The sequence below is a fragment of the Podarcis bocagei genome, assembly GCF_964188305.1.
Source record: "Podarcis bocagei genome assembly, chromosome: 1".
NCBI classification, from domain to species: domain Eukaryota; kingdom Metazoa; phylum Chordata; class Lepidosauria; order Squamata; family Lacertidae; genus Podarcis; species Podarcis bocagei.
In genome coordinates this window covers 50,367,569-50,393,937 of record NC_138125.1, presented here as the reverse complement: position 1 = coordinate 50,393,937, position 26,369 = coordinate 50,367,569, and the positions used below count along the sequence as shown (strand labels likewise).

Below are 26,369 nucleotides of genomic sequence, written 5' to 3'. Positions count from 1 at the left end.
CATCTCAGCAGCTTGCCTTATGTGGAGTCTTTTATGGCTGGCAGCCATTTTGTGATATCCTCACAACTCAAGTTCAAAAGTGTAATTGGACCCCAAATCTACAGGGAAGTTAAACCTATGTGTTTAAACTCAACTTGCCCTGAACTGAACTGGCCTCAACTAGCTATCATATAATGCTTCCAGAAACAATATTCCATTTGCAGGTCTAAACCTCTCAATGCACCATTTCTGATCACATTTTATGTTCCAGAGGCCAGCAAAAAGCTGGCTTCTCATAAAAGATAAAGTAGCAGTACAAGCAAGTATCTACTGTAGCCGGATTGACAGATCTCAGTTAACCTCCATCAGGAACCTAAATGTAATAGTGATTAATTTATCAAACAAATCAACACTGAGGTGTGAGAGACTAGGTACAATGCATGCTTGTATTTTGGCAACTGCTCCTTCCATATTTATGTATCAAACCAAGAGGAGGATGGCTGTTCTCATGTTGGAAACCAGAGCATGCTGATAGCTATGTTGTGTATATGAAAGCCTTGAACGGCTCTCTTTATAATAAACAAAATTCAAAACATGGGTATCAAATGACCGTGTAGGAGCTGCATCCTTCCGCTCTGACAGTGTTTGCCTTTTCCAAGAAATAACTCACTAGGGAAAGATCACCCCTCATTCAGTCCCAATGGATGCCCAATAGTTCACAGCTGACGTCCCACAGCTTCTTCGCTGTTTCTTCATTGCGTCCTTGAGGAGATACATATGCTGGTTTGCAGTCACTGTCACATAAAGGAAAGTTTCTATTAGGCATTCAGGATGGCATAATCGAAAGCTGGGGTTAGCAAATATAAAAAAACACAAAACTATCAGGTTAGAACCCTTCTCATCTTCCTATCTGCGGAGTGATTTTATGAGGAGTGGAAACAAAACGGTCAGCTCCCACCTAGTGTCTGAATTGGAGCAGTTTAGGGAAGCAGGTATGTGAAAATACATGCTCAAGTCTCCATCTCTTGAGTCTTCTCATCTGCTGGCACAAGTTTATAGCAGTCTGCACTTTCCCTAAATGCAGCCTCTACTTCCTGCAAACGTAACAGTTGGTGTAGCTGCTATGTATTCAGCTCAGTGGTATCTCTGCATCTCCATGCTGCATTAGAACCTACCTCTACCTTTTGAAGAGCTGAGACATCACACACCTTAATACTCAATACTATGATGGAATTTCTCAGCCAGCCTGATTTAACAAGCATGAAGCAAATGCCTTTGGGCTACATATCCCCAGCTACATTAAGAACCCAGGGCAGGGAGGGCTGTACACATAGCTCCCAAATATGGATCGCTACCAGCATCACTGGTTAGAGCAGTCTTTCCCAACCTGCAGCCTTCCAAATGATAGTAGACTACGACTCCCAGCATCCCTGACCATTCGCTATGCTGACAGGCTGGTGGAAACTGGGAGTCTTAACACCAACTCAAGAGCACCAGGTTGGGACTTCCGGGTTGGCGCAATCTGGAAATGGCGGATTCCCTCCGAGCTGCGGAGGGAATCTGCTCAGCTGAGGACGGGTCTTGCCGCGCCGGCGACGCGGGGACCCTTAAAAACCGCAGGCGCTGAAGCCTGCGGACTGAGGACTCGGTGGGCGCCTTAAGCGCCCCCCGACTCACAAAGAGCCTTTTTAAAGGCTGCGGAGAGGGTACGGAGGGTGGCGTGGCGCTGAGAGTCGATCGCTACCTCGGTTGAGCGAAGCCGCGAGCCATGACTGGAGAGCGCTGACTTCCTTCCTTGAAATTTGGACTGAAAAGAATAACCCGTGAGTAAGACGGAATTGGATTTTAAGAATATTATCCTGTGAATTTGAGACGACCGGGGGGTGTGCTAAAAGGAAGTCCGCACCCCCCCTTTTTGCAGACGATCTAAAGCAACGACTTAAGAACTAAGCTGGAGAGCCTACCCTTTGTGGGGTGAGTTAAAAAAGATTTTAACTTCCAAGATTTGGCAAAAAGAAATTTTGAGCTGGAGAGTGGAGTTTTGCAAGCTTTCTTTCTGTTGTAAACAACCCCCCCTCCCGGGCCCGGGAGCGTCCTGTTTTTGAGCTTGTGGAAGAGGTGCGGAGTTTGACAGCTGTCAAAGCTGTCAAACGGACAGTTTAGAGTGGAAAAATTTGTTATTTAAGATCCCTCTGGACTAAAATGAGTTACAATTGATCTAAAATTGTTGGAAACAAAGTAATAACAATAAGTAAGAGGATTGTTGGAGAAAGATTACCAAGTAACCGACTTCCGGTCGGCGCCAGCGCTAATGGCGGTCCTTTTTCCGAGCTCCGGAGAAGGACTGCTCTGCGAGTTCGGGTCTGCCCCGCTACGGCAAGCGGGGGACCCCTAAAATCACAGGCGCGGAAGCCTGTGAACGAGGAGATTCGGTGGGCACCAAAAGCGCCCCCCTTTACCGCAGAAAGAGCCTTTTTAAAGGCTCTGGAACGACATCGGGGGAGCGCGGTGCTGAGAATCGCTACCCAGCCCGCAGGGTGAAGCCGCGTCGCTATTAGTGGAGAGCGCAGATTCCTTCCTGTAAATTACGGACAGAAAAAACCCGTGAGTAAAACGGAACTTTTATTTGGATCTAAAATTCGGAGATTTGGCTGAAAGCGGGGAGGTTAAAATCAAGGAAGTCTGCCTCCTCCCGACTGCATGAAAGTGAAAGCAACGGAACTTTAAAGCTGCATCCGTCAAAACTTTCTTCTTATTTAATTAAACCTGACACTTGGACCTTGGATCTCCCCTCTAGCTAGCAGGGCAGAGGGGAGGTGAAAGAGACTTTGGTAACTGCATGATTTATTTAAAAGAAAAATCCTCTGCTGTCTCAGCTACTTAAGAGCACGAAACGGTCTGCCTTTTAGGACAATAGGACACTGAACTGACTTTTTCCTGTAAAAGTTACACTGTGATACAAAGTTTCTGTATTGTTTGGCTACAGTACATCTGAGTAAGACGAAACAGTATCTATTGGAAAACTGTGGCAATTTGCAGCTACAAGCCTCCAGCTATATTTGCTCTAACTGCTTTAATTTCTCTACGTCTTTGGATATTCTCTTTGTCTCTGCATTTGGACATTTCATATTTGGCCATTTTGATTTGCTCCCCCTAGAGGGTAAAGTAAAAGTTGGCATGGCTTAAGACAGTGGAATTTTCCAGTGGGGAACAGCTCCCGTGGGAAACGACCTTGACATGAGTGGCCCACAAGAGGAGATAGTCACAAGAGCCAAGACCAAGCAACAACAACAACAACAGCTGCAGCAACAACAGACAAAGAAAAGAGGTTCAATTTCAGGCGTAACTGCCGGACCTGCAGGAACAACAGGACAAGAAAAAGGGACAGCTGTTTCTATGGAAGCCGTGACAGAAGCCCTGCTCAAGGTAAATCAATCTCTGGAGTCTCTGACAAAACAGACTTCAGAAAATACACAAAAATTAGCAGAAATATCAGTAAGACTCAACCAGAATACAGAATCTATAAACAAATTGGTGGAGGAAAATTCTACTACACGTAAAATTGCCGAAGAAGCGAAAGCTATTGCTGGAGAGACACAAGAGAATTTAGAGCCGATTGCCAAGAAGGTCCATGAACATGACGCAACTTTGGCTCTGTGGGAATTACAGAGAAAAGAGAGAAATTTGAAATTGAGATTGATTCCAGAGAATGAAAGAGACAATCTTGCGGAGTACTTGACACGGGAGTTTGTTGACTGCTGGGATCTGGAGGAAGACGAATTCAAAATTACAACAGCTTTTAGACTGGGCAAAAAACAGGACAGAAAGACTCCGAGAGACTGCCTGATTACATTTAGATCTAAGGAGGAAAGAGACAAAATATTAGGACTACACTTCGAAAAGGCCTTGCAAATTGGAAACTCAGCTGTACAGATCTTTAAAGACATCCCAAAATATATTTTGGACTTAAGAAACTTCTACAAGGATTTAGCTCTTCTGTTAAAGAAAAACTCCATCCGCTTCAGGTGGGAATTCCCACAAGGACTATCTTTTGACTACAACGGAAAGAAGGTGAAAATAAAGACAATTCAAGACAAAGACAAATTTTTGGGAAGAAATCAGGAGGACCTGCAGAAGGGGACTGTGGATCCAATTGCAGAACAGAGGAGAGCACTAGACATTCTGAATTTCTCGCTTGGACAAAAACCACCACCATCAGAAGAAGAGCAACAACTTGGAGCTGTTGGAGGAGTGTCAGAAAAATAACAAGATGGCTCTGCAATTCCTTAGCTGGAATTGTAATGGGCTCAATGGGCCTTTGAAGAGAAGACAAGTATTTCACATTTTGAACAGAGAACAACTGGACTTAATATGTTTACAAGAAACCCACATAACCAGAGCTCACAGGAGATTACTTATAAACAAAAGACTAGGACAAGAATTCATCTCATCAGACAAAGTTAAAAAAAGAGGAGTTGTGATATATGTGAAAGAGAAATGGGCCCCAAAAATGATGTTTAAAGATGAGCAAGGGAGATATCTGGCAGTGGAGATACAAGTACAAGGAGAAAAACTTTTAGTTGTTGGAATCTATGCACCAAATGAAGGTAAATCTGACTTCTACAAGAGGCTTCATGAAACTCTGACGGACTATTTGGATTACAATATGATAATCATGGGAGACATGAACGGTGTGGTCTCCACCAACATGGACAAGGCACAAAGACTAACAGTTACCAAAGAAGGGAGACTTCCTAGGACCTTTTTTGAAATGACTGAAAACATGGACTTGATAGATATATGGAGAACAAGGAACCCTCTGGAGAGAGAGGGAACCTTTTTCTCCCAAGCAATGATGACCTGGACCAGAATTGATCAAATCTGGATTACTAGTGGCATGGCTCCAAAGATTAAGAAGGTAGAAATCTGCCCAAAAACTTGCTCCGACCATAACGCCGTGAAGATGGAAATGAAACTTACAACAACTGGTCAATTTAGATGGAGAATGAATGACACCCTCTTTCGAGACAAGGAGATCCTTATGAAGGCCCAAAAAACTTTAAAGGACTATTTTGAAATAAATTTGAGGGCTGACGTGGAGAAAAGAGTGATCTGGGACGCAAGCAAAGCGGTGATGCGAGGCTTCTTGATTCAACAAAACTCAATAAAGAGGAAAAAACAAAATGAGAAAAAAGAAAAGATTTTGGAAAAGATAAAGGAAGGAGAGAAAAAATTAAGAGCAAAACCAAAGTCCCAGGAGATTTTAAGAGAGATTAAGTTATATCAAACACAATATATGGAATTGATGAACCTAGAGATTGAATGGAAGATAAAGCAGATGAAGCAAAAGACATTTGAATCAGCAAATAAATGTGGCAAACTTCTGGCATGGCAACTGAAGAAAAGGCAGAAACTAAATACAGTTACAAGCCTAGAAGTGGATGGAAAGAATATATCTAAACCTAATGAAATTAGAAATTGCTTCTTGAGTTATTTCAAAAAACTTTATACTCAAGGCCCGCAAAATGAAGAAGATATAGACAAATTCCTTGATAAATATGGATTACAAAAAATCTCTCATCAAAGTAATATGGATCTGAACCAGAGAATAACAGAACAAGAGATAGAGGCTGCCATTCAGAATATGCAACTGGGCAAATCTCCAGGACCAGATGGACTGACTTCAAGATACTACAAATCGCTGAAGGAATGGTTGATTCAGCCGCTAAAAGAAGTCTGTAATGAGATCCTTGAGGGAAAAAAGGCACCTGAATCGTGGAAAGAAGCATATATTTCACTCATACCAAAGACAGAGACTGAAAAGACTCAACTGAAGAACTACCGCCCAATATCACTACTTAATGTGGATTACAAAATTTTTGCAGACATTTTGGCAAAAAGATTTAAAAAAGTGCTGATGGAGAAGATTCATATGAACCAAGCAGGCTTTCTCCCAAAAAGACACCTAGCAGACAATGTAAGGAATATAATAGACATTCTGGAAAAGCTAGAGGTGAATATAAATACTAAAGCAGTACTGATTTTTGTGGACGCGGAGAAAGCCTTCGACAATATTTCTTGGAGCTTTATGATAAAGAATCTTCATGGGATGGGGGTAGGCCAAGGTTTTGAGAATGGTATGGCTGCAATATATTCTGAACAAAAAGCTAAATTGATTGTAAATAATGTAGTAACTGAGGAACTTAAGATAGAAAAAGGAACACGACAGGGGTGCCCAATTTCCCCATTACTCTTCATTTCAGTTCTGGAGGTGTTGCTGAATATGATTAGGAATGACCAGCAGGTTAAAGGAGTGCAGGTCGGAGCTAAACAGTATAAGTTAAGAGCATTTGCAGATGACCTAGTACTGACTTTGCAAGAGCCAAACACTAGTACAAAAAAGGTCTTGGAAATAATCCAACAGTTTGGCCAGGTAGCTGGATTCAAGTTGAATAAGCAAAAAACCAAAGTTCTAGGGAAAAATTTAACAGATATGGAAAAAGAGAAATTCCAAGAGGAGACAGGGTTGACGGTCGTCAAGAAGGTGAAATACCTAGGGGTCTATCTGACATCCAAAAATGCGAATTTGTATAAGGATAACTATGAAAAATGTTGGTCAGAGATTAAAAAAGATCTAGAAATATGGTCAAATTTGAAATTGTCAATGTTAGGCCGAATTGCAGTGATTAAAATGAATGTATTGCCTAGAATGTTATTTTTGTTTCAGACCTTGCAGATTCTTGATAAGATGGAATGTTTCAAGAGGTGGCAGAAAGATATTTCGAAATTTGTCTGGCAGGGCAAAAAGCCCAGGATTAAATTTAAAATATTGACAGACGCTAAAGAAAGAGGGGGTTTTGCCCTGCCGGACTTAAAATTGTACTACGAGGCAGCAGCTTTCTGCTGGCTGAAAGAATGGATGCTCCTCGAGAACACAGACATTTTAGATCTGGAAGGTTTTAACAATGCTTTTGGTTGGCATGCATATCTATGGTATGACAAAATCAAGCTGCATAGTGCCTTTAAAAATCACATTGTTAGAAAAGCATTGTTCAATGTTTGGATAAGATATAAAGATCTGTTGGAAAATAAAACCCCTAGATGGGTGTCACCAGTGGAGGCCAAGGCAGTGAAGAAACTCAATATGGAGGTCGGATGGCCGAAGTATTGGGAAATCTTGGAACAGGATGGAGATAAGTTGAAATTACAAAGTCATGAGAAATTGAAACATAAAGTACAAAATTGGTTTCAATACCATCAAATAATGGAGTTTTTTAAACAGGACAGGAAAATTGGCTTTCAGATGGAAAAATCAAAACTAGAGACTGAATTGCTAGAACCCAATACTAAGAATTTATCCAGAATGTATAACTTGTTGCTGAAATGGAATACACAGGATGAAACAGTCAAATCGGCTATGATTAAGTGGGCACAGGATGTTGGTCATAACATTATGTCAGCTGACTGGGAATGGTTATGGAACACAGGTATTAAATTCACGGCATGTAATGCCTTAAAGGAAAACATTATGAAAATGGTCTATAGGTGGTACATGACCCCAGTCAAGCTGGCAAAAATTTACCATTTGCCCGACAACAAATGTTGGAAATGTAAAGAGACTGAAGGTACCTTCTACCACCTTTGGTGGACGTGCCCGAAGATTAAGGCTTTCTGGGAAATGATCTATAATGAAATGAAAAAGGTACTTAAATGTACTTTTCCTAAAAAACCAGAGGCCTTTCTCTTGGGCATTGTCGGCCAATTGGTGTCAAAGAGGGATAGAACTTTTTTTATGTACGCTACAACAGCAGCAAGAATACTCATCGCAAAGTATTGGAAGACACAAGATCTACCCACTCTGGAAGAATGGCAGATGAAAGTGATGGACTATATGACATTGGCCGAGATGACAGGCAGAATCTGTGACCAAGGAAAAGAGACGGCGGAAGAAGAATGGAGAAAATTTAAAAGTTATCTTAAGGACTATTATAAACTTAATGAATGTTAGAGTGTTGTGGTTTTCAGGAACAAAGGGATACAGTGATATAAGGTCAGAATATAGAGATGACAAAGATGACAGAGGTTGGAAAGTAACAAATGGGAGTTGCTATAAAATTATGGACATTGGGATGCAGAAAGGGGGGGTATGGGGAAGTCCCAGAAAAGAGGTTTATGAAAATATGATATGAAATTATACGTGTATGTTTGTCTTTTTAAGTGTTTGTTTGTTCTATAAAATTTTGTAAAACCAATAAAAATTTTATTAAAAAAAAAAAAAGATTACCAAGTAACCAGATTCCCTCTAGGGGGAACTCTGTGAAACTACAATGGCTGTGGATGGAAAGTTACTAGTGGAAATCGAAAGAATGTTTCATTTTGTGGGAATCTTACAAGAGCAGAGTCTAGCTATGAATAAACAACTTATGACCTTGACTTCTGGAACAAGAAGCTCTGCTGAATGTATTGAGGACCTGAATGAGAAAGAATCCACAGCTGAATTGGAAATGATATCAAAAGAAGTGGAAGAGACTAAACAAGAAAAAGAGGAAATAAAGTTGGAAAGCACCAACCAGAAGCTGACATTGGTGGAATATAAGCAAGGAGACTTTTGGATCATATCTACCACAAATCTGCGAAAGATGCAAAAGAAGAAGGAGGAGGCCCCGGGAGTTTATGGAATACAGGAACTTAAAATAAAGAAATATGATTGGGGCCTCCACTTTGACTCTGACTCTGAAGATGTAGGCCTTGTGGAAACTTTCCAGCAGCTGTTTTCAAATGCCCTTGTGGGAAGAGAATATGGTTGGATGGTGATAGAACTCTTTCGAGATTCGACGACCGACATAAAGGACTACCAACAAGACCGGCGGAGAGGGACTGAAAGAGACTTGAAAGCCTCGGACGTGAGGAACCCAGGCTAAGAAGTGCTATTTTGGACATGTATTGGGGAAGGGACGAAAACCGGGGATGGGAGGGAGGGAAGAATAGAATTTTAAAAACACTCAAGATCTTTGGGTTTAGTTAATATGACCTTTATTTAAGACAAAATGGGAAATCGATGGAAGGGAATTTGAGTCCAACTTAGAAAAAATTATTTTTCTTTATGAAAGAGGTAATATTAAGATGGTTAAGAGGAGAAATACCAATTTGCTGACATAATTCTGGGAATTCGGATGCACGAAGGGGGGTGGGGGGGAGTCAGGGAACAAGGTTAGGAAAGTAGGATTTTCTGAAATTATACATGTTTTTGTCTTTTGTGTGTGTAATTTGTCTTTATAAAAGGTGAAAAACCAATAAAAATTTGTTTTTTAAAAAAAAAGAGCACCAGGTTGGGCAAAGCTGGGTTAAGCACAGATGTAGTGCAGAACACATGGTCAACAATGGCTCTGAGATCACCATTCATTTAGGCAAGGGTGCCAGTTTTGGACGTCCAGCCCTTCCCAAGAGAAAGTTGGTGCTGCCCATATGATACTGCTAACTGCTAGCAGTCTACTATCATGCACACAGCTAGATTGGGGCCCTCCCTTCTTTACAAGAGATGTAGGCGTTAGGAAAATCCGTCCCTGATAGGTAATTTTTTGCATTATTTCTGTGGCTCAAAAGGAGTCCAGCTTGTTCTGGTTGCAATCTGACATTCTGTTGACATTGTTCTCCCAAGCCTCATGCCGTTGCTTAGCCCTGAAGACATCCTTGAGATCTGGATTAAACCATTGTTTCCCCACTCTGCAACCCAATGCCAGTTCTTCCACAGCCTCAACTCACCTGAAATACTTCCCACTCACTGATTCCAGCTCCTCTGCCACTGCACAATACACACTGGTTTGGGCTCCTTCCACCGGTGTCTTCAAGAAGAAAGACGACCTTTTCCATACAATATCTAATATAGTTGAATGGCGGGATAATTCAGAAGAGACTGTTCCAGGATGCAGGACATTTACAGTGACGCCAGTGCCTACAAGGGAGGAATCATGCGTGCTTTAGAAAAGCATTTTGGAAGCAGGCACATAAACCACCATAAAATGCAAAATGGATCCCTTCTTTTGTTTGTCTGAATTGCCACAGAACAAAAAAGATTAGTTTGCACCTGGAAATGAAAACACAAGTATTTCTCATGTGTCTATATAAAAAGGTACTTTTAACGGTACTGATATGACACACAATCTATTGCCACTGGCTGTCGCTTGCTCCTGAAAACAAACAAGCACACACACACACACACCAGGTGCAACCCTAAGGTATACTTCCTTGGAACTATTTAGTGGGTAGAGCCTTTGCCAAAAAAGTCCCTGGTGCTAAAATGTGCTGCTGTCTTTTTGAAGGTGCAGTTCAATCCCATCAATCATTGACTGGGATTAAGTCCAATGTGTTCCATATGACTGAAATACAACAATAAAAATAATAATTTATTATTTATACCCTGCCCATCTGGCTGGGTTTCCCCAGCCACTCTGGGCAGCTTCCAACAAAACACTAAAATACAATAACCTATTAAACATTAAAAGCTTCCCTAAACAGGGCTGCCTTTAGATGTCTTCTAAAAGTAGTTTGGTAGTTATTTTTCTCTTTGACATCTGGTGGGAGGGCGTTCCACAGGGCAGGCGCCACTACCAAGAAGGCCCTCTGCCTGGTTCCCTTGGCTTCTCACAGCGAGGGAACTGCCAGAAGGCCCTCGGTGCTGGACCTCAGTGTCCTGGCAGAACGATGGAGGTGGAGACGCTCCTTCAGGTATACTGGACTGAGGCCGTTTAGGGCTTTAAAGGTCAGCACCAACACTTTGAATTGTGCTCAGAAACATACTGGGAGCTATGAGAGCTCTGGGTGGCCAAGCCAGGAAGCACACAGCATCAGCTTCTGATACAACCATCAACAGCCAGACAGAGATGTTGGGCAGCTTCTCCCCCACCTTCCTGGGGCTGTTGAAGACCTGTGTGCTCTGAAGGCAGGCAGAAGTGAGAGAACTCAGGCTAGGGAGCAGACGTAACATCAGCTCCCAGTTGGCCTTGGAGGGCTCTGTCACCTTGAATTTTATACAGTGCATTTGTTCTAGTGTTTTAAAGTTATAAACCACCTTGGCAGAAAGGCACCGTGCAACTCGCACAAAGAAACAAGTACATAAATAAAACTCAAATGTACTTAGGACTGCAACTATAGAGCACCTATAGATTGCTGCAGTATGTCTTCCCTTTGATTTCAGCTCACAATCTGCACTGTCTGTCCAGATCCTTGAACAAATATTTAAGAAAACTGAGACATCGTCTGCATAACCTCCCTCCTCCCCAAAAACAATCCCAGTTTCCCACCATACAAAGTCACACTAAGCTCTTTTTAAGATGAGATTCTGAACAAGAGGCCGCTACATGCTTCCAGCTCACCTTGCAGTCGTCTAGCCAACTCCCGGGTAAAGAGAATATTGGCCAGTTTGCTATGACAGTATGCCAGGCCCCGATTGTAGGACTTCTCGCCCTGGAGGTCATGGAAGCGAATCCTCCCACCATGATGGGCCAGTGAGGATACATTGACTATGCGTGCTGGTGCCGACTGCTTCAGGCAGTCTATCAACAGGAATGTTAGAAGGAAGTGCCCTGGAAGAGAAATGGCGATGAAGCTTTGGATGCAATTCTACCCAGGATGCAGCAAAAACTCTTTTTAATGTTACAGGAATGTCGCTCGGTATGACAAACAGGACACAAGGCCAAATGAAGCAAAAATCCCCAAAGAGGGAGATTCCTCCAGAGAAGTTCTGTGGGTGGCAATACCAGGTCCCAAAAGTTATTTAAGACTGGGGATGTAACAGTGTAACCAAAATGCTCAAGGTGATGGGAGTATGAGATGGGAGTATGAAATCAGGGCCAAAGTATTTTAGTAATTATAATAGGCAATTTCAGCTCCCATCACACATCCAATGGGGTAAATGTATGTTCAAGTCATGACAAAGAGGTAAAATTTCTAGATACCCTAAATGTGTGTGTGTCCTGGAACAGTTGGTGATGGAACCAACCAGAGGGAAATCAAACCTTAACTTAATCTTTAGTAGTGCCCGGGACCTGGCGAGATATGACAGTACTGTTAGCCAACGAGAAACATTCCAAAACATTATTAATGTAAAAAGGGCAAACCCATTCACCCAACCCACACCTCAGGACCTTACCCAGGTGGTTGACTCCTAGATGCATCTCAAAGCCATCGGCTGTCTTGGAGTAGGGGCACAGCATAACCCCTGCATTGTTAATGAGGATATGGAGTTCCTTCTCCTCTACAAGAAAGCACATGCAGGGCACACTAGGAAATAGGAAAACCAAGATAAAACCCTAGTGGTAGCACAACACGGTCTGCCTCATGGCTGTCAGCTTAACTCCTATTTTGCAGTTCCTCCCATGATTCATTAGTCTTGCAGACTGCCTCAGAGCATGGGTCTACATGTACGAGGACAGGTTGCGCAATAACTTTGAATGGTGGCCTGATGCAATATAGTAAGTTTTATTTCCAGTCATGGGCAAACTGATTTTCTGATTACCTCAAACCCAACAGTCTTGTTTTACAGTGTCAGATGTCATGGTAAGACTGAAATCCTATACATTTTCACCTGGGTGTTAAGTCCCATTGAACTCAACATAACTTGCATAGGATTGTGCTGTTGGAATCCAAGTCTCTGAACAACCAGAGGAATGTTTCTATGCTGTGTATCATGTATGATACACAGTGAAGCAAAATATTTGAAGAAAAGCAACTGATTTCAAATAAGGGTTGAAACAGTTAGTAGAGCGTGAGAATCTTAATCTCAGGGCCATGGATTCAAGCCCCCCATGTTGAGCAAAAAGAAAGAAAGAAAGAAAGAAAGAAAAAGGTTAGTTTGATAAGTCAGAGCTGCCAATAAACCACAAAACCAGGTTTGGACATAAAACAATTATGGCTTTGCTCTAGTTATACAGCAGCAGGAGGACCAGGGAAGGAGCAAAGTGGTCACATTTTTTATTCCATGCTTGTTCATTCTTGCCAAGCCATACTTTGGCTTAGCATTACATGCAAACACGACCAAGGAGTCTCAAACATACCTTTGAGGAAATTCTCAGCAAATTCTCGAATCGACTTGGTGTCTGCCAAGTCCAGTTTCTTTGCCGTAACCTGCTGATTCCCTGTTGTGGTCCGGATTTCACAGGCTGCTTTTTCTGCCTTTGCCATATCTCTGCAAGCAAGGATGACTTTGGCACCTGCAAAAAGGAAAAGCAGGGAATTAATGAACAACACAAAGGGGTACAGAAGGTAGAAACTATGTGGCTCAAAAAGGTTCCAGGTAAATGACTCAAGTCCCATCCTTAGAATTACAACAGATTTTCAATAGTATGTTGAACAGGACCAGCAATAAAATGATGCCATTTGTTCAGATCTCTAGCCAGTCAGTCACACCTCGGAGGGTGGGTGTTATACTTTATACGTGTTTAATGGTTTTCAGTGTTGTTTTATAGGGTTACTTACTTGCTTTTTAATAGTTATATATATTGTATGTTCTTTGTCATATCTATTCAAATCTATGCTGTGAGTCGCCTTGAGAAAGGCAGAATATAAGGGAATAAGAAGGCTTCGGACCAACTTGTTCCAAAACAAACTATTAATTTACAGCTCTAGTAAGGTGAAGAAAACACACCCTTCCCAGGATCTTGCTGGTTCAAGCCTCTGTGTGTATTCTTATTAATCAGAGTTCAATCCTTCCTTTACTTTGGGAACGCCTCATGTGTTTGTCTCCCAAGGCTTCCCACATCGCACCAGAAAACACGAAAACAAGGTGTTCTGGCCAAATTAAATCTTCACTGAAAAGGATATATCAAGAACTCTGGCCAAAAGTTTCAATATAAGGAATAATTCCTACTCAAGAGTTGAAATGAAAAACGTGTATATTCTGCTAAGAATAACAGTTTGAAGCTAGTAGTAAATTTAAACACAACGTGTAAGTACAATAGTTTTAAAGTAATGGTAAGTTTGGATACAACGTTTAAGTACAGAAATAATGTAGTTTCAAATATACAGTGATATAGTACAAAGGTATATGAAATACCAGTGCACGATAATTATTTTATACAAGTCTCAATAGCAGTCAAAAAGAGTCCACATTATATAAAATCAGAATAAAGAATAAAGAATAAAGGATCAAATGGGGCCAAAAAGGAGTATCCGGAGTGTGAATCAGATGTACGACTCAGTAGTGGTGACCAGGACAGGGCCCTGTTTCGGAGTACACGCCTTCTTCAGCTGGTAATATCAAAAAATATGTCTTTGTACTATATCACCGTATATTTGAAACTACATTATTTCTGTACTTAAACGTTGTATCCAAACTTACCATTACTTTAAAACTATTGTACTTACACGTTGTGTTTAAATTTACTACTAGCTTCAAACTGTTATTCTTAGCAGAATATACACGTTTTTCATTTCAACTCTTGAGTAGGAATTATTCCTTATATTGAAACTTTTGGCCAGAGTTCTTGATATATCCTTTTCAGTGCAGTTTCAACAAGAACTCCAAATTAAATCTTCAGCACAGATAGTGCTCAAGGCTGCAAGCCTAATTGCACTCACCAGGTAGTAAGCCCCATTGAATTTAATACATGGTTAGGATTGCCCTTTTTATTATCCCTCCTGCATGCCTTGTGAAAGGCTTGTCACAGGAGAAAACTGCTGGTGGGTGGGGATAAGCAACTTGCCTCTTCCTGCAAGGTCTCGGGCAGTTTCCTTCCCAATGCCGGTGTTGGCCCCTGTGATCACAACAACCTTCCCATTGAGCTTCGCGGCAGACTTGCATACTCCTCCTGCAATAAACCTCCTACAAAAATAAGGACACATCAGTCAATCACAGATTCAATGAATGTGGCAAACTGCTACTTTGTTTACATGTTAAATATGCACAGTCAAGTCTACGCTATGAAAATGACTCTGAGAAAAGTTCACCTCCATAATTCTAAAACAACAACAAAAAGGTGAAGCAAGACCACAACCTTTATATCTCAAGTAGAAAGGCCCAGAAGTAGAAAGATAATTGCTTACTAGACAGCTCTGCAGGTGCCTATTGGAATGACAGACCCTTCCCTCATACGCAGACGTAAAGAAAACACTCTTCACAATTTCTCTCCAGATTTGCTTTGAATGGCCCGTTTTCTAATCAGACTTTTCTGATTGCACCTACAGGCCACACTTTAACTGTTGATGGCGGGGAGAGGGACTGTCGCTTATTTTTCTAACTTGTATGTGACCAATATACATTAGCAATCCTAAACACACACACATACACAGCCACATGGAAGTCACTTCTCTGGGACACAATCCCACACCATCAGGAGCCATGTAAGCATATCATAGCCACCTTGAGAAGGTACCAGTTGGGTGGAAAGACCCACTTTATCAGCCTCACTTAGATAGTTGTGATATTCCATTTAGAGATGTGAGATCTCCAGAGAAGCGGACACGGAGCAATGGATCCAAACTACAAGAAAGAAGATTCCACCTAAACATTAGGAAGAACTTCCTGACAGTAAGAGCTGTTCGACAGTGGAATTTGCTGCCAAGGAGTGTGGTGGAGTCTCCTTCTTTGGAGGTCTTTAAGCAGAGGCTTGACAACCATATGTCAGGAGTGCTCTGTAATGGTTCTAGGGGTTGCTCGTGCGTAAGCCTGTGCCAACACCTGGCTGGGTTGCCTGAGTGAACCTTTCCTATCCGGACAGCCACTCACCCGTGGCTGTCTCAATCGCTGGCAGAATCCGTCAGTGGGCGTTTCTTAAACTTCTTCCAGCAAAGAAGCTCTTTGACGCCCAGTCTCCTCCTACTCTCCCTGTGCGGAAGCCTTCTGCGCAAGGAGGGCGTAGGCAGCGGAGGACCCTTCCTCTCTTCGCTGGTCCCCGGCAAGGAGTCATGTGACCGCCTCGCTGATTCCCCCATCTGCCCCCCTTCTCCACTGGAGCTACGCTGATTCCCTTCCCCAGAAGATGGGCTGCCTCTCCCAATCACAGGACGCTCTCTGGGATCCCTCTGGAGCTTGCTCTCTCCCTCCGTCACTGATGGCAGTTCCCTGACATCCACCTCCTCCTCAGGACCCCTCCCACCCCTGCCGCAATTTTCCGACACAACCTCCTCTCTCTCCTCGGCTGACGATGCGGGGAATCCCCTGAAAGAGTTGTCATCATCTTCTGAGCATTCAAAACCAGCCTCCCATCCGCTCGGATCTCTTCCCGCTGGTTGAACCTCCCAGTCTGATTCTTCTCCCTCAGACACCTCCTCTCCCTCCTCTTCAGAGGCAGGAAAACCCACAAAGTCCCCTTCGTTGTCTGTGGGTCCGAATTCTTCCTCCCAAAATCTAGCTAATGGTTTGGGCTTATCCGGGAACAAACTGTGGAATTCTTCCACCAGATACCCATCAGCGATTGATTCAGCAGGGGCCCACGTGTTTTCCAACCTAGGTTCCCCCTCCCAGGCTACCAAGTACTCTACCTGGCGACCTCGCCACCTTGAATCGAGTATTTCCGTGGCTTCGTTACAGTGTTCCCTCTCCTCGACCCGCGGATGGGTGGTAACCCCTCCCTCCCGTCCCGGGAATTCCCGCCCCTCCCTGTAAGGTGAAAGTAGGGACCTATGGAACACCGGATGTATCTTCATGCTGTCAGGCAACTTGAGTTTAAATGCCACTGGGTTCACCTGCTGTATTACCTCAAAAGGCCCCAGCCACCTCGGCTGCAACTTCTTGCACCCTCCCTTTAGGGGCAACCCTTGGGATGACAACCACACCCGGTCTCCCACCCGTATGGCCTCCCCCTCCCGACGGTGCCTGTCCGCCTGCCTCTTGTAAACTTCCTTGACTCGCTCCAAGTTCAGCCTGAGTTGCTGGTGTAAGGCCTCCATTTCCTCCACAAATTGCTCAACCGCAGGTACGCTCCATCCTTCCTCCCCCCGCCCCGGGAATGCCCTGGGGTGACACCCATAATTGGCCATGAAAGGGCTCATTCCCGTGGACACGTGTTCAGCGTTACTGTACGCAAATTCAGCCAAAGCTAATTTCTCTACCCAATCGTTCTGTCTCTCGCTGACATAGCAGCGTAGGTATTGCTGGAGAATGCCATTCGCTCTTTCGGCTTGTCCGTTGGTTTCCGGGTGCCTCGCTGTCGAGAAGCTCACCTCAACCTGTAGCAAGCTCATGAGTTTCCGCCAGAACCAGGAAGTAAACTGTTTCCCGCGATCCGAGATTACCCTCAAGGGAGCCCCATGCAGTCTAAAAAATGTGATCCACAAACAGTCTGGCTGTCTCCTCTGCCGTTGCTGCATGTGAGCAAGCTACGAACTGGCACATTTTAGTCAGTAGATCGACTACTACCATGACCGCTGTCTTTCCCCTTGACTTGGGCAGATCTGTCATAAAATCAATGGACACCACCTCCCAGGGCCTTTCCGGTGTGGGTAAGGGTTCCAGTAACCCCGCGGGGGCAGCCCTTTCCCCCTTAGCCCTCTGGCATCAGTCGCACCCTTGTACATATTCTCTTACGTCTTCCCTCACCTTTGGCCACCAGAACTGCCTGGTGACAAGTAGCATGGTCTTGTGCTGTCCAAAGTGCCCAGCTGTTGGGTTGTCATGGAGCTGTTTAAGTACCTTCTCCCTCAAAGTCTCCCCCGGTACATACAGTGCCCCCTTATAGTACATTAGCCCTTCCTTTTCCTCGAACCCTCCATTGACTTCCTTTCCGTCCCCGAGTTCCCTGATTTTTGTCTGAGCAAACTCATCGTCTCTGGTGAGCCCTGCCAGTTCCCGTTTCCCAACCAACGCTCCCCCCCCCACACACCGGTCCTCGGGGAACACGTGCCTGGTCTCTGGTGGCCCCTCTCCTTCCATGTACTCCGGTTTCTGGGAGAGAGCATCTGCCCTTACGTTTTCCTCTCCCGGGACGTATCAGATCTCGAAGGAAAACTTGGCGAACTCCTGGGACCATCTGATCTGTCTCTGGTTGAGTACTCGCACGGTCCGCCAGTATTCCAAGTTCTTGTGGTCAGTTCGGACCTGGATCTTGTGCCGCGCCCCTATCAACAGATGTCTCCAATGCCGAAATGCCGCATAGATAGCAAGCAGTTCTCGGTCGTACACTGTGTAGTTTTGCTCTGACTTGCTCAGCTTCCTAGAGAAAAAAGCACACGGCCTCCAGTTCTGCTTGGCCCCGGGCTGCAAAAGGACCGCTCCAATGGCACGGTCGGACGCATCCGTCTCCAGTCTCATGGGCTTCTCCAGATCCAAGTGCAGGAGCTGCTCTTCCGAGGCAAACGCCCTCTTCAGTTTTTCAAAGGATTGCTGCGCTCCCTCTATCCACGCGAACTTCTTTTTGCTACTAAGACAATCCGTTATGGGTGCTGTCAAGTGAGCAAAGTTCTTTATGAACTTCCTATAGAAGTTGCTGAAGCCTAGGAACCTTTGCACATCCTTTCTGTTTTGGGGGGCTTTCCATTCCAGCACTGCCTTCACCTTGCCCGGATCCATGGCTAGTCCTTTGTCTGACAGCCTGTACCCCAGGAACTCAACCTCCCTGGCGTGGAATTGGCATTTTTCCAGCTTGACCCACAACTGATGCTTCTTCAATCTCTGTAGCACCTCCCTGACGTCTCTGACGTGTTGCTTTTCATTGTCCGAATAGATTAAGACGTCATCCAAAAAGGCTACGCAATTCTTGTACAGCAGGGGCCCCAACACATGGTGCATGAAGGCTTGAAAGCAGGCCGATCCCGATTGTAATCCAAATGGCATGACTAAGTAGTCAAAAGCCCCCAGGGGGGTGAACATGGTCGTTTTCCATTCGTCCCCCTCCCTTATCCTAATCAGATTGTATGCTCCCCTGAGGTCCAGCTTGGTAAAAATCTTCCCCTGCCTCACACGTGTCAAAATATCGTCAATCCTGGGCATTGGGAAAGTCACGGGTTCTGATACCAGGTTTAGGGCCCTGTAATCCACGACTAATCTGGGCTGATTAGTCTCTTTTTTGTCCACAAAGAACACTGGACTGCCCCCCACCGCCTTAGATTCCCTTATGAAACCTCTCTTCAGGTTCTTGTCAATAAACTGCCGCAGCTCCTCCATCTCCCGGCCGAACATGGCATACAGCTTACCCACTGGTAACTGAGCCCCTGGAAGCAGGTTGATTTGGCAGTCAAAGGGCCTGTGGGGGGGGCAGTTTGTCTGCCTCCCTCTCGCTGAAGACCTCCTTCAAATCAGCATATTGTGGTGGCACCTGCCCTTTTTGCTCCAGGGCCAACCCCGCCACCCTGGCTACAGTCATTCTTGGTTCCTTTCCTCCCAGTGTTCTGAGCAGTAAGCTGACCCAAAGGTGACCGACCGCTGATGCCATGACACCACCGGGTCATGTATTGCCAGCCAGCTCATTCCCAGTATTATTGGGGGTCCTGCCAGCGTGGCCACGTGAAAGGCAATGGTTTCCGTGTGCCTGGAGACCCTCATTCGCATTGGCGGTGTCTGGTGTGTCACTTCCCCTCCCAGGAGTTCCCTGCCATCGATGGTGGTCACCTGCAAGGGAACATCTAGTGGCAACAGGTGGAGTTGGTGCTCCAGAGCGAAGTCTCTGCTGAAGAAATTACATGAGCTGCCAGAATCTAGCAGTCCCTCCACCTTGACGGGGTGCCTGTTTGGGAGTTCTAGCACCACCTCTATGGCTATAGCTGCCTTGGGGGGGGTCAGGCTGTGGCACTTCTATTGGTTGCTGGCCTGGCTGCTGCCCCTGCTGGTTGGCAGCCAGGCGTTGTCGTTTCCCTGCGCCTGCCCCTCCTCCTCCTTCTCGTCGTGGCCTGCAGCCCCCATCATGCCTTGCCAGGCCTTTCGTTGACGGCAGACCTTTGCAAAATGTCCCAATCGCTGACAGAGGAAACACTTCTTGGTAGTTTTCCACTCCTTTCCCTCCCTTTTCTGACCTTCACCAGCGTTTGAAACTTCGCACACGCGCACTACATCAATTTCCATCGGCTCCGCCGCCTGGGAAGGCTCCCTCGGCATTTCAGGAATGCGGTTGTCATGGAAATGTTCCGCCCTTATCTCCCGCTTCTCTTGAGCCCGTGCTTCCTGGCGTACACCGATCGCAAGCACAGTCTTTGTGAGTTCATCCATCGACCGCGGGCGGGGCCCTCGGGACAATTCGTCTTTCACTTCAGGGGACAAACCCGCTTCAAACAACATTTGCATTGGTTCAGAATCCAGATCCCACCCGAGCTTGTGGACTAACATCGCGAAACGCGACCAGTAGTTTCTAATGGACAGGCTCCCCTGCTTGCACCCCATCAGCTCCCGAAGCGTCACGCTTTGCTCAACCTCGCTGGAGAACATCACGTCCATTCCCTGGTAGAATTATTGAGATCTTTCAATGCATCATTCTGCGTCGCCATTAGGGGCCTGATCCATTCACGCGCCCCATCCTGCAGATGCCCCACAATGTAAGCCACCCTCTCCCCATCATCAGCAAAGTCATTTTTCTGCAATTCCAAAGCGTACTGGATTTCCGTTCGGAAGGCATTGTAGTCTTGGGGCTTTCCACCAAACTTGTGTACCAGCCCCTGAACCTTCCTCCCTATCGGGGTGGCTCTGACCTGTGCATCCTGAGCCCGTCTCTCCTCCAGCCGCGCCGTCAGGGTAGCTACATGCGCCTCCAGGTCTCAGTTCCTCTCGACCAGACCTCGCACCAAGGCTTCTTGCTCTGTCCCTCCAGCCGGCTCTGTTTGGCTCATCGTGCTGCCTCTCCGGGGCTGCGCACAAGCAACGTCAGGGACTGACGGATTGCTGTAATGGTTCTAGGGGTTGCTCGTGCGTAAGCCTGTGCCAACACCTGGCTGGGTTGCCTGAGTGAACCTTTCCTGTCCGGACAGCCACTCACCCGTGGCTGTCTCAATCGCTGGCAGAATCCGTCAGTGGGCGTTTCTTAAACTTCTTCCAGCAAAGAAGCTCTTTGAAGCCCAGTCTCCTCCTACTCTCCCTGCGCGGAAGCCTTCTGCGCAAGGAGGGCGTAGGCAGCGGAGGACCCTTCCTCTCCCCGCTGGTCCCCGGCAAGGAGTCATGTGACCGACTCGCTGATTCCCCCATCTGCCCCCCTTCTCCACTGGAGCTACGCTGATTCCCTCCCCCAGAAGATGGGCTGCCTCTCCCAATCCCGGGACGCTCTCTGGGATCCCTCTGGAACTTGCTCTCTCCCTCCGTCACTGATGGCAGTTCCCTGACATGCTCTGATGGTGTTTCCTGCTTGGCAGGGGGTTGGACTCGATGGCCCTTGTGGTCTATTCCAACTCTATGATTCTATGAGATCACATCATACCATGCCACTAGGATAGTGTGAAGGGGGACAGGTCTGCCATCTTGCTTTTGTGTGGCATTATTACCTCCATCCCTTCTTGGCATTACTGATAAATTGCCCCTTTGTCTCTACACAATTAATTGGATCCTGTTCCTCACAGTGGTTAAGTGTGGGGCTTCCATTACTTGCTTCCTATAATTGTTTAATTACAAAATAGTGCTATTTCACACTAAAGGGGGGGTGAAATTAATTTAAAAGCTAATAGGACCCCTGCCCCCCCACACCCAAAACATACACATACTGGGAACAGAAACCAAATAATCATGGGGCAATTAGTCAGTAATGCCAGCCTATACTGAACTGGAGTTATTCAAGGAAGAAGCCATAAGGAGAAATTTTCTTAACAAAAGCTGCTGGGGAGCATCTGGTGAATAAGGCTTCTTTTTATAACATCTACTCAGAAAACTCAGCCAATGGGATGGGAACTAATATAGCATCATATTCAGTGTTGCATGGAACCAATACGGCCCAACCAATACCTGGTAGGTTTTGTTCTTCGTTGTTTATAAAGAGATTTTTAATCTTCACAGTTATCACATTGAAGCAAGAATTGGTTCAACAAGTTTATACCAATTCTTGCCTCGAGATTCTTGACTGAAGCTGAATCCTAACAAGACAGAGATGCTGTGGGTTGGTGGTTCTAGTGCCTTGTAAGAGACCAGTTCTGAACTGGGTCACACTCCCCATGAGCTTAGGAGTACTCTTTGATCCAGATGTTACCACTGGAGGCCCAAGTAGCATTAACGGCACAGAGCACCTATTTCCAACTTCAGGTAGTTTGCCAGCTACAGCTGTGCCTGGACAGTGACAGCCTGGCCACAGTGACAGCCTACCTTGGTTAGCCTCCAGCTTAGATTGCAACTGCCAGAGAACAGAGTGTTTGGATAAAGCTGCTTGGAATCATATAACACTGGTTCTGAAGAGTTTGTTCTGGCTGCCTATATGCTACTGTGCAAATTCAAAGTTTTAGTACTTATGTACAGAGCCCTTAAATTATGACTCAGTTATCTGAAGGAGCACCTCTTTTGGTATTCTTCTGCCCAGCAGTTAAGATCTGCTGGGTGACTCCTTCTAGTCACCGAGTAATGTCCAAGGTGCTTTGGCTTTCACAGTGGAAGTCCAGATTTTCTATTTCTAAAAAGCATTTCTATATCACCATAACATAAAATATCACACAGCTGTGGAATGTTCTTCCCTGGTGCAACACAGTTCACCTTTCAGCATGAACTGAAAACCCATTTCTTCCTCCGCCCCCCATTGGCTCCCCTGATCAAAGAAAACCTTATTATCAGCTACCAGAAAGCTATGTCCTTGTTTTTTTACAGTGTTAGAACATTCACACACACACTATGCAAACATAACAGACAACTAAGTGAAAGGTAAATTAAGTTGGTTTTAGAACATTCTCGGGTAATGTTTGATGTTTTATTGTTTTTAATATTCTGTTGGGAGCCACCCAGAGTTGCTGGGGCAACCCAGTCAGATGGGTGACATAGAAATAATAAAATTATTATTACTATTATAAGGTAGAATTAGTATTAGCAGTGTTTTTCCAGTTTTATTCGGTTTTTATCCCTTGAGTTCTTAGACCCTCCCCCACATGGATCTTTAAAACTTTTATTGTAAAAACTTTCTAACAGAAGATTGTGGGAATCTTACACAATGGGTAGGAACAGTTACCCAAGGAAAATACAAAGACAGGATCATTTTATTCCAAGACCTTTGACAGCCTCCTAATCAGTTAACTGGTTCAGGGAATTATATAAAGTAGTGCCCAAAGATACCCTGTCTCTTTCATTTGTACTTTAGGATGTGACTAGGAATCCTCTCCACAAAACATTTTAAAATTACAGCAGTTTTTCCTGTCAGTAAACCTCAGAGATGGGAAGATCTGCATTCCCTTAATTTCCACCTGTCCCTTATCTGCTGAACTTTAACTTTAGTTAGAACATGGTAGTCACGTTTCCACCTTCCCACCCTGCTTCTTGAATTTCATAAAATCAAGTTATTTGCTGCAGTTGTGTCCCATCTCACCCCGGAAAAAGCATATTTAAAGGCTAAGATAAAGGAAAACCAGAGAAATACAAAAATAAGAAAATAAACCGAAATAAACAGGGGAATGGAAAGACAGGGGTTTATGACAAAAGCATTTAAGAAATGAATGGATTAGGTGAAAAACAGACAAATTTCGAAAAAGTAGGGGGAAACAGCCAAAACAGTAAGTGAAGGAAGAAACAGGTGTTAAGACAGAAATATTTAACAGCTAAACCGGTGTCAAAAGGAGATTTTTAGTTTTGAAATCTGCCATATAACCTCATCACGTCGAAGCTCGTTTAGCCAAGGAAGTTGTTGCAGAGGCAGGAGCTGAAAAGGCTGCAAGTCTAAGCCCACCAATCACAGACCTGAAGATAGGAGCAACCACAAATACCAGGAGGGGGAAAGACGCGAACAGCGCCAGCACGGACCCCACGAAGCCGAGCATCGTCGCCTCTCCGCCGACTCCGGCTCTCGCAGCAAGAACCTCCCAGCGACGCGCGAAGCCGCACAGGAGCAGCCGAGCAGCCAGAAAGGAGAAGCGTGAGCGCAGAGTGCTGGGATTGGCGGGAGGGAGAGAGAGAGAGCGGAGCGGGGCGGGGCGGGGCAGAGGACGGGCGGGGCGAGAACCCATTCATTGGTGCGCCGTAGAGATAGGAAAGAAATAGAATGACACGCAATCTAAGCTTCCGGTAAGCGCCCAAACAGGCCGTTGGCCATTTTTCACCCGTCGTGTCGCTGAAGCTACGTTTTAAAGGCACTTCTGTAGTAAAAACTCCGTGTGTTTTGCATTGGAAGCCGACTTGGTAGTCTTTGTTTATTTGAAAGCATTTCTTCTTAGTGCTGGTGCCACCTAGTGCCGGATTTACGTATAAACTAAACAAGCTATAGTTTAAGCGGGGGGGGGGGGAATTAAAGGGAAAAAAACTGGATATACATTTCCAAAATATAAGATAAATAAATAAAACCTACATACAGCAACAGTGTTTTGTGTTGTGTAGACTCCTATGGTGTAAGTAATGGGCCCCGCCTGATAGCCTGATCCCCAAAATATCACTGGTTTGCTCATTTCTATATATAGGGTGCCTACATTCTGCATGGACTGGTTGCATGGCAACATGTGCAAATGGTTTAGATACCTATTAGGTCCATAAATTACCATATAGCATATAAAGTAAAGGTAAAGGGTAAAGGTAAAGTTGTGACCAAATGGAGTTGTGGCGCTCATCTCACTTTATTGGCCGAGGGAGCCAGCGTGCAGTTTCCGGGTCATGTGGCCAGCATGACTAAGCTGCTTCTGGCAAACCAGAGCAGCGCACGGAAACGCCGTTTACCTTCCTGCCGGAGTGGTACCTATTTATCTACTTGCACTTTTTGGGGTGCTTTCGAACTGCTAGGTTGGCAGGAGCAGGGACCCACAGCGCCACCCATGTAAATTGCCATATAGCATATATTCAACACAAAAAACAGTGACAATTTGTAGTTGACAAAGGACAGCCGGACATATAAAGGCCCCAATACCTTCAGTACCTGACTCCGTCGGTTGCCTTTTGCAGTAAAAGGTAACGTGGCTCTCCCCAACCCGCTCCCCACTCTGAAAAGTGCACCGGAAAGTGAAGAGTTAAGTATTGGAGTGGAAGTTCCATCAGTCTTCAAGGGAAGCCATAGACAGAAGAAAAGTGAAGACTGGCCTTTCCGTTGTCTGACAATGAGGCATCTTCGTTGCGGCATTGCGTTCCATTGGCTTCCCTTGCAGCTGCTTTTACTCTTAGAAAAGCATTGGATGAGCAAAGAAAAACCCATACAGTAAACTGAGCAGTGTGTGAGAGGATACATTTGCTAAATCTCCGAGCACTGGGTGAAAGAGGTTGTTATTATTTTTGCTCTCACAAATGCAGCTTGTGTCCCGCCTTTCCCAAACTGCATTTCCCCGAGTGCATGGGATTAACAGTTTCCAACTGTATTCCTAGACATTATACTGGAATTATAGATTATTTGACGTTTCCTCATTCATTTCCAGCATCTTATTTATTGTAATCGCATCCACATTATGTTAGGGTTTCCATATTTTGAAGAGCAAAGAAAGAGGACACTATGGAGATTCTCATTTTAAATACCCCTACTATATGTATGCTATAGAAGCTCTGATATATTGCAGGGGGGGGGGGGTTGCAGGAAGAGAGAGGAGTTAAGCAAGTATTTAACCACCACTTACAGTGGTACCTCGCAAGACGAATGCCTCGCAAGACAAAAAACGCGCAAGACGAAAGAGTTTTCCGTTTTTTGAGTCGTTCCGCAAGACGAATTTCCCTATGGGCTTGCTTCGCAAGACGAAACGTCTTGCGAGTTCTTGCGAGTTTGTTTCCTTTTTCTTAAAGCCGCTAAGCCGCTAAGCCATTAATAGCCGCTAAGCTGCTAAGCCGCTAATAGCCGTGCTTCGCAAGACGAAAAAACCGCAAGACGAAGAGACTTGCGGAACGGATTAATTTCGTCTTGCGAGGCACCACTGTATATCTGTATCTCATTCAGAAAGTATAGCTAGAGACATTTTGGCAAATTTAAAAAATCCACTGGGACAGAAAATTTCCTCCCAAAAAAGAGAACGCATAATAATAATAATATTTTTTTTATTTATACCCCCCCCCCCAAATCTAGCTGAGTTTCCCCCACCACTCTGGGCAGCTTCCAATCGAGTGTTAAAAACAATGCAACATTAAATATTAAAAACTTCCCTAAACAGGGCTGCCTTCAGATGTCTTTTAAAGAGAAGATAGCTGCTTATTTCCTTCACATCTGAGGGGAGGGTGTTCCACAGGGTGGACGCCACTACATTCTATGTGTTTTACATTTCCAACATGTTTTATCTCCAGTCTTGTACATTTTTTCCACTTTTACAGGTGTGATGTACCATCTATACATCATTTTTTCCATATTTTCTCTAAGTGCCGTACAAGCTGTGAATTTCATTCCTTTATTCTAAAGTCTCGC

At 44.8% G+C, this 26,369-nt stretch overlaps 1 protein-coding gene across 4 annotated transcripts; it reads right to left on the bottom strand.

Annotated features, from left to right (window-relative positions):
* Window positions 1-411: 411 nt before the first annotated feature.
* Window positions 412-25,972, bottom strand: LOC308597254 (retinol dehydrogenase 12-like). 4 transcript variants are annotated; one of them, XM_081213064.1, is made up of 8 exons: window positions 25,889-25,972; window positions 24,912-25,591; window positions 14,679-14,797; window positions 13,032-13,187; window positions 12,128-12,232; window positions 11,352-11,561; window positions 9,742-9,931; window positions 412-773 (listed from the first exon to the last, which is right to left on the bottom strand). In XM_081213064.1, exons 2-8 carry the CDS (start codon window positions 25,025-25,027, stop codon window positions 671-673), a joined length of 999 nt encoding a protein of 332 aa, XP_081069190.1. In that variant the 5' UTR covers window positions 25,028-25,591; window positions 25,889-25,972; the 3' UTR covers window positions 412-670. The 4 variants fall into 4 exon arrangements, with proteins under 4 accessions (XP_081069190.1, XP_081069188.1, XP_081069191.1 ...); XM_081213062.1 differs by lacking the exons at window positions 24,912-25,591; window positions 25,889-25,972 and adding an exon at window positions 23,750-23,953; XM_081213065.1 differs by lacking the exons at window positions 24,912-25,591; window positions 25,889-25,972 and adding an exon at window positions 23,661-23,952.
* Window positions 25,973-26,369: the final 397 nt, after the last annotated feature.

Excerpts from the sequence above, each read along its gene's own strand:
- LOC308597254 (XM_081213064.1), bottom strand. The coding sequence starts at position 25,027 with ATGGAACTTCCACTCCAATACTTAACTCTTCACTTTCCGGTGCACTTT. Across the intron at positions 14,798-24,911 it reads AAGGCAACCGACGGAGTCAG|GAGGTTTATTGCAGGAGGAG; the intron begins GTACTGAAGGTA and ends TTATTTTTGTAG. Across the intron at positions 13,188-14,678 it reads CCGAGACCTTGCAGGAAGAG|GTGCCAAAGTCATCCTTGCT; the intron begins GCAAGTTGCTTA and ends TCCTTTTTGCAG.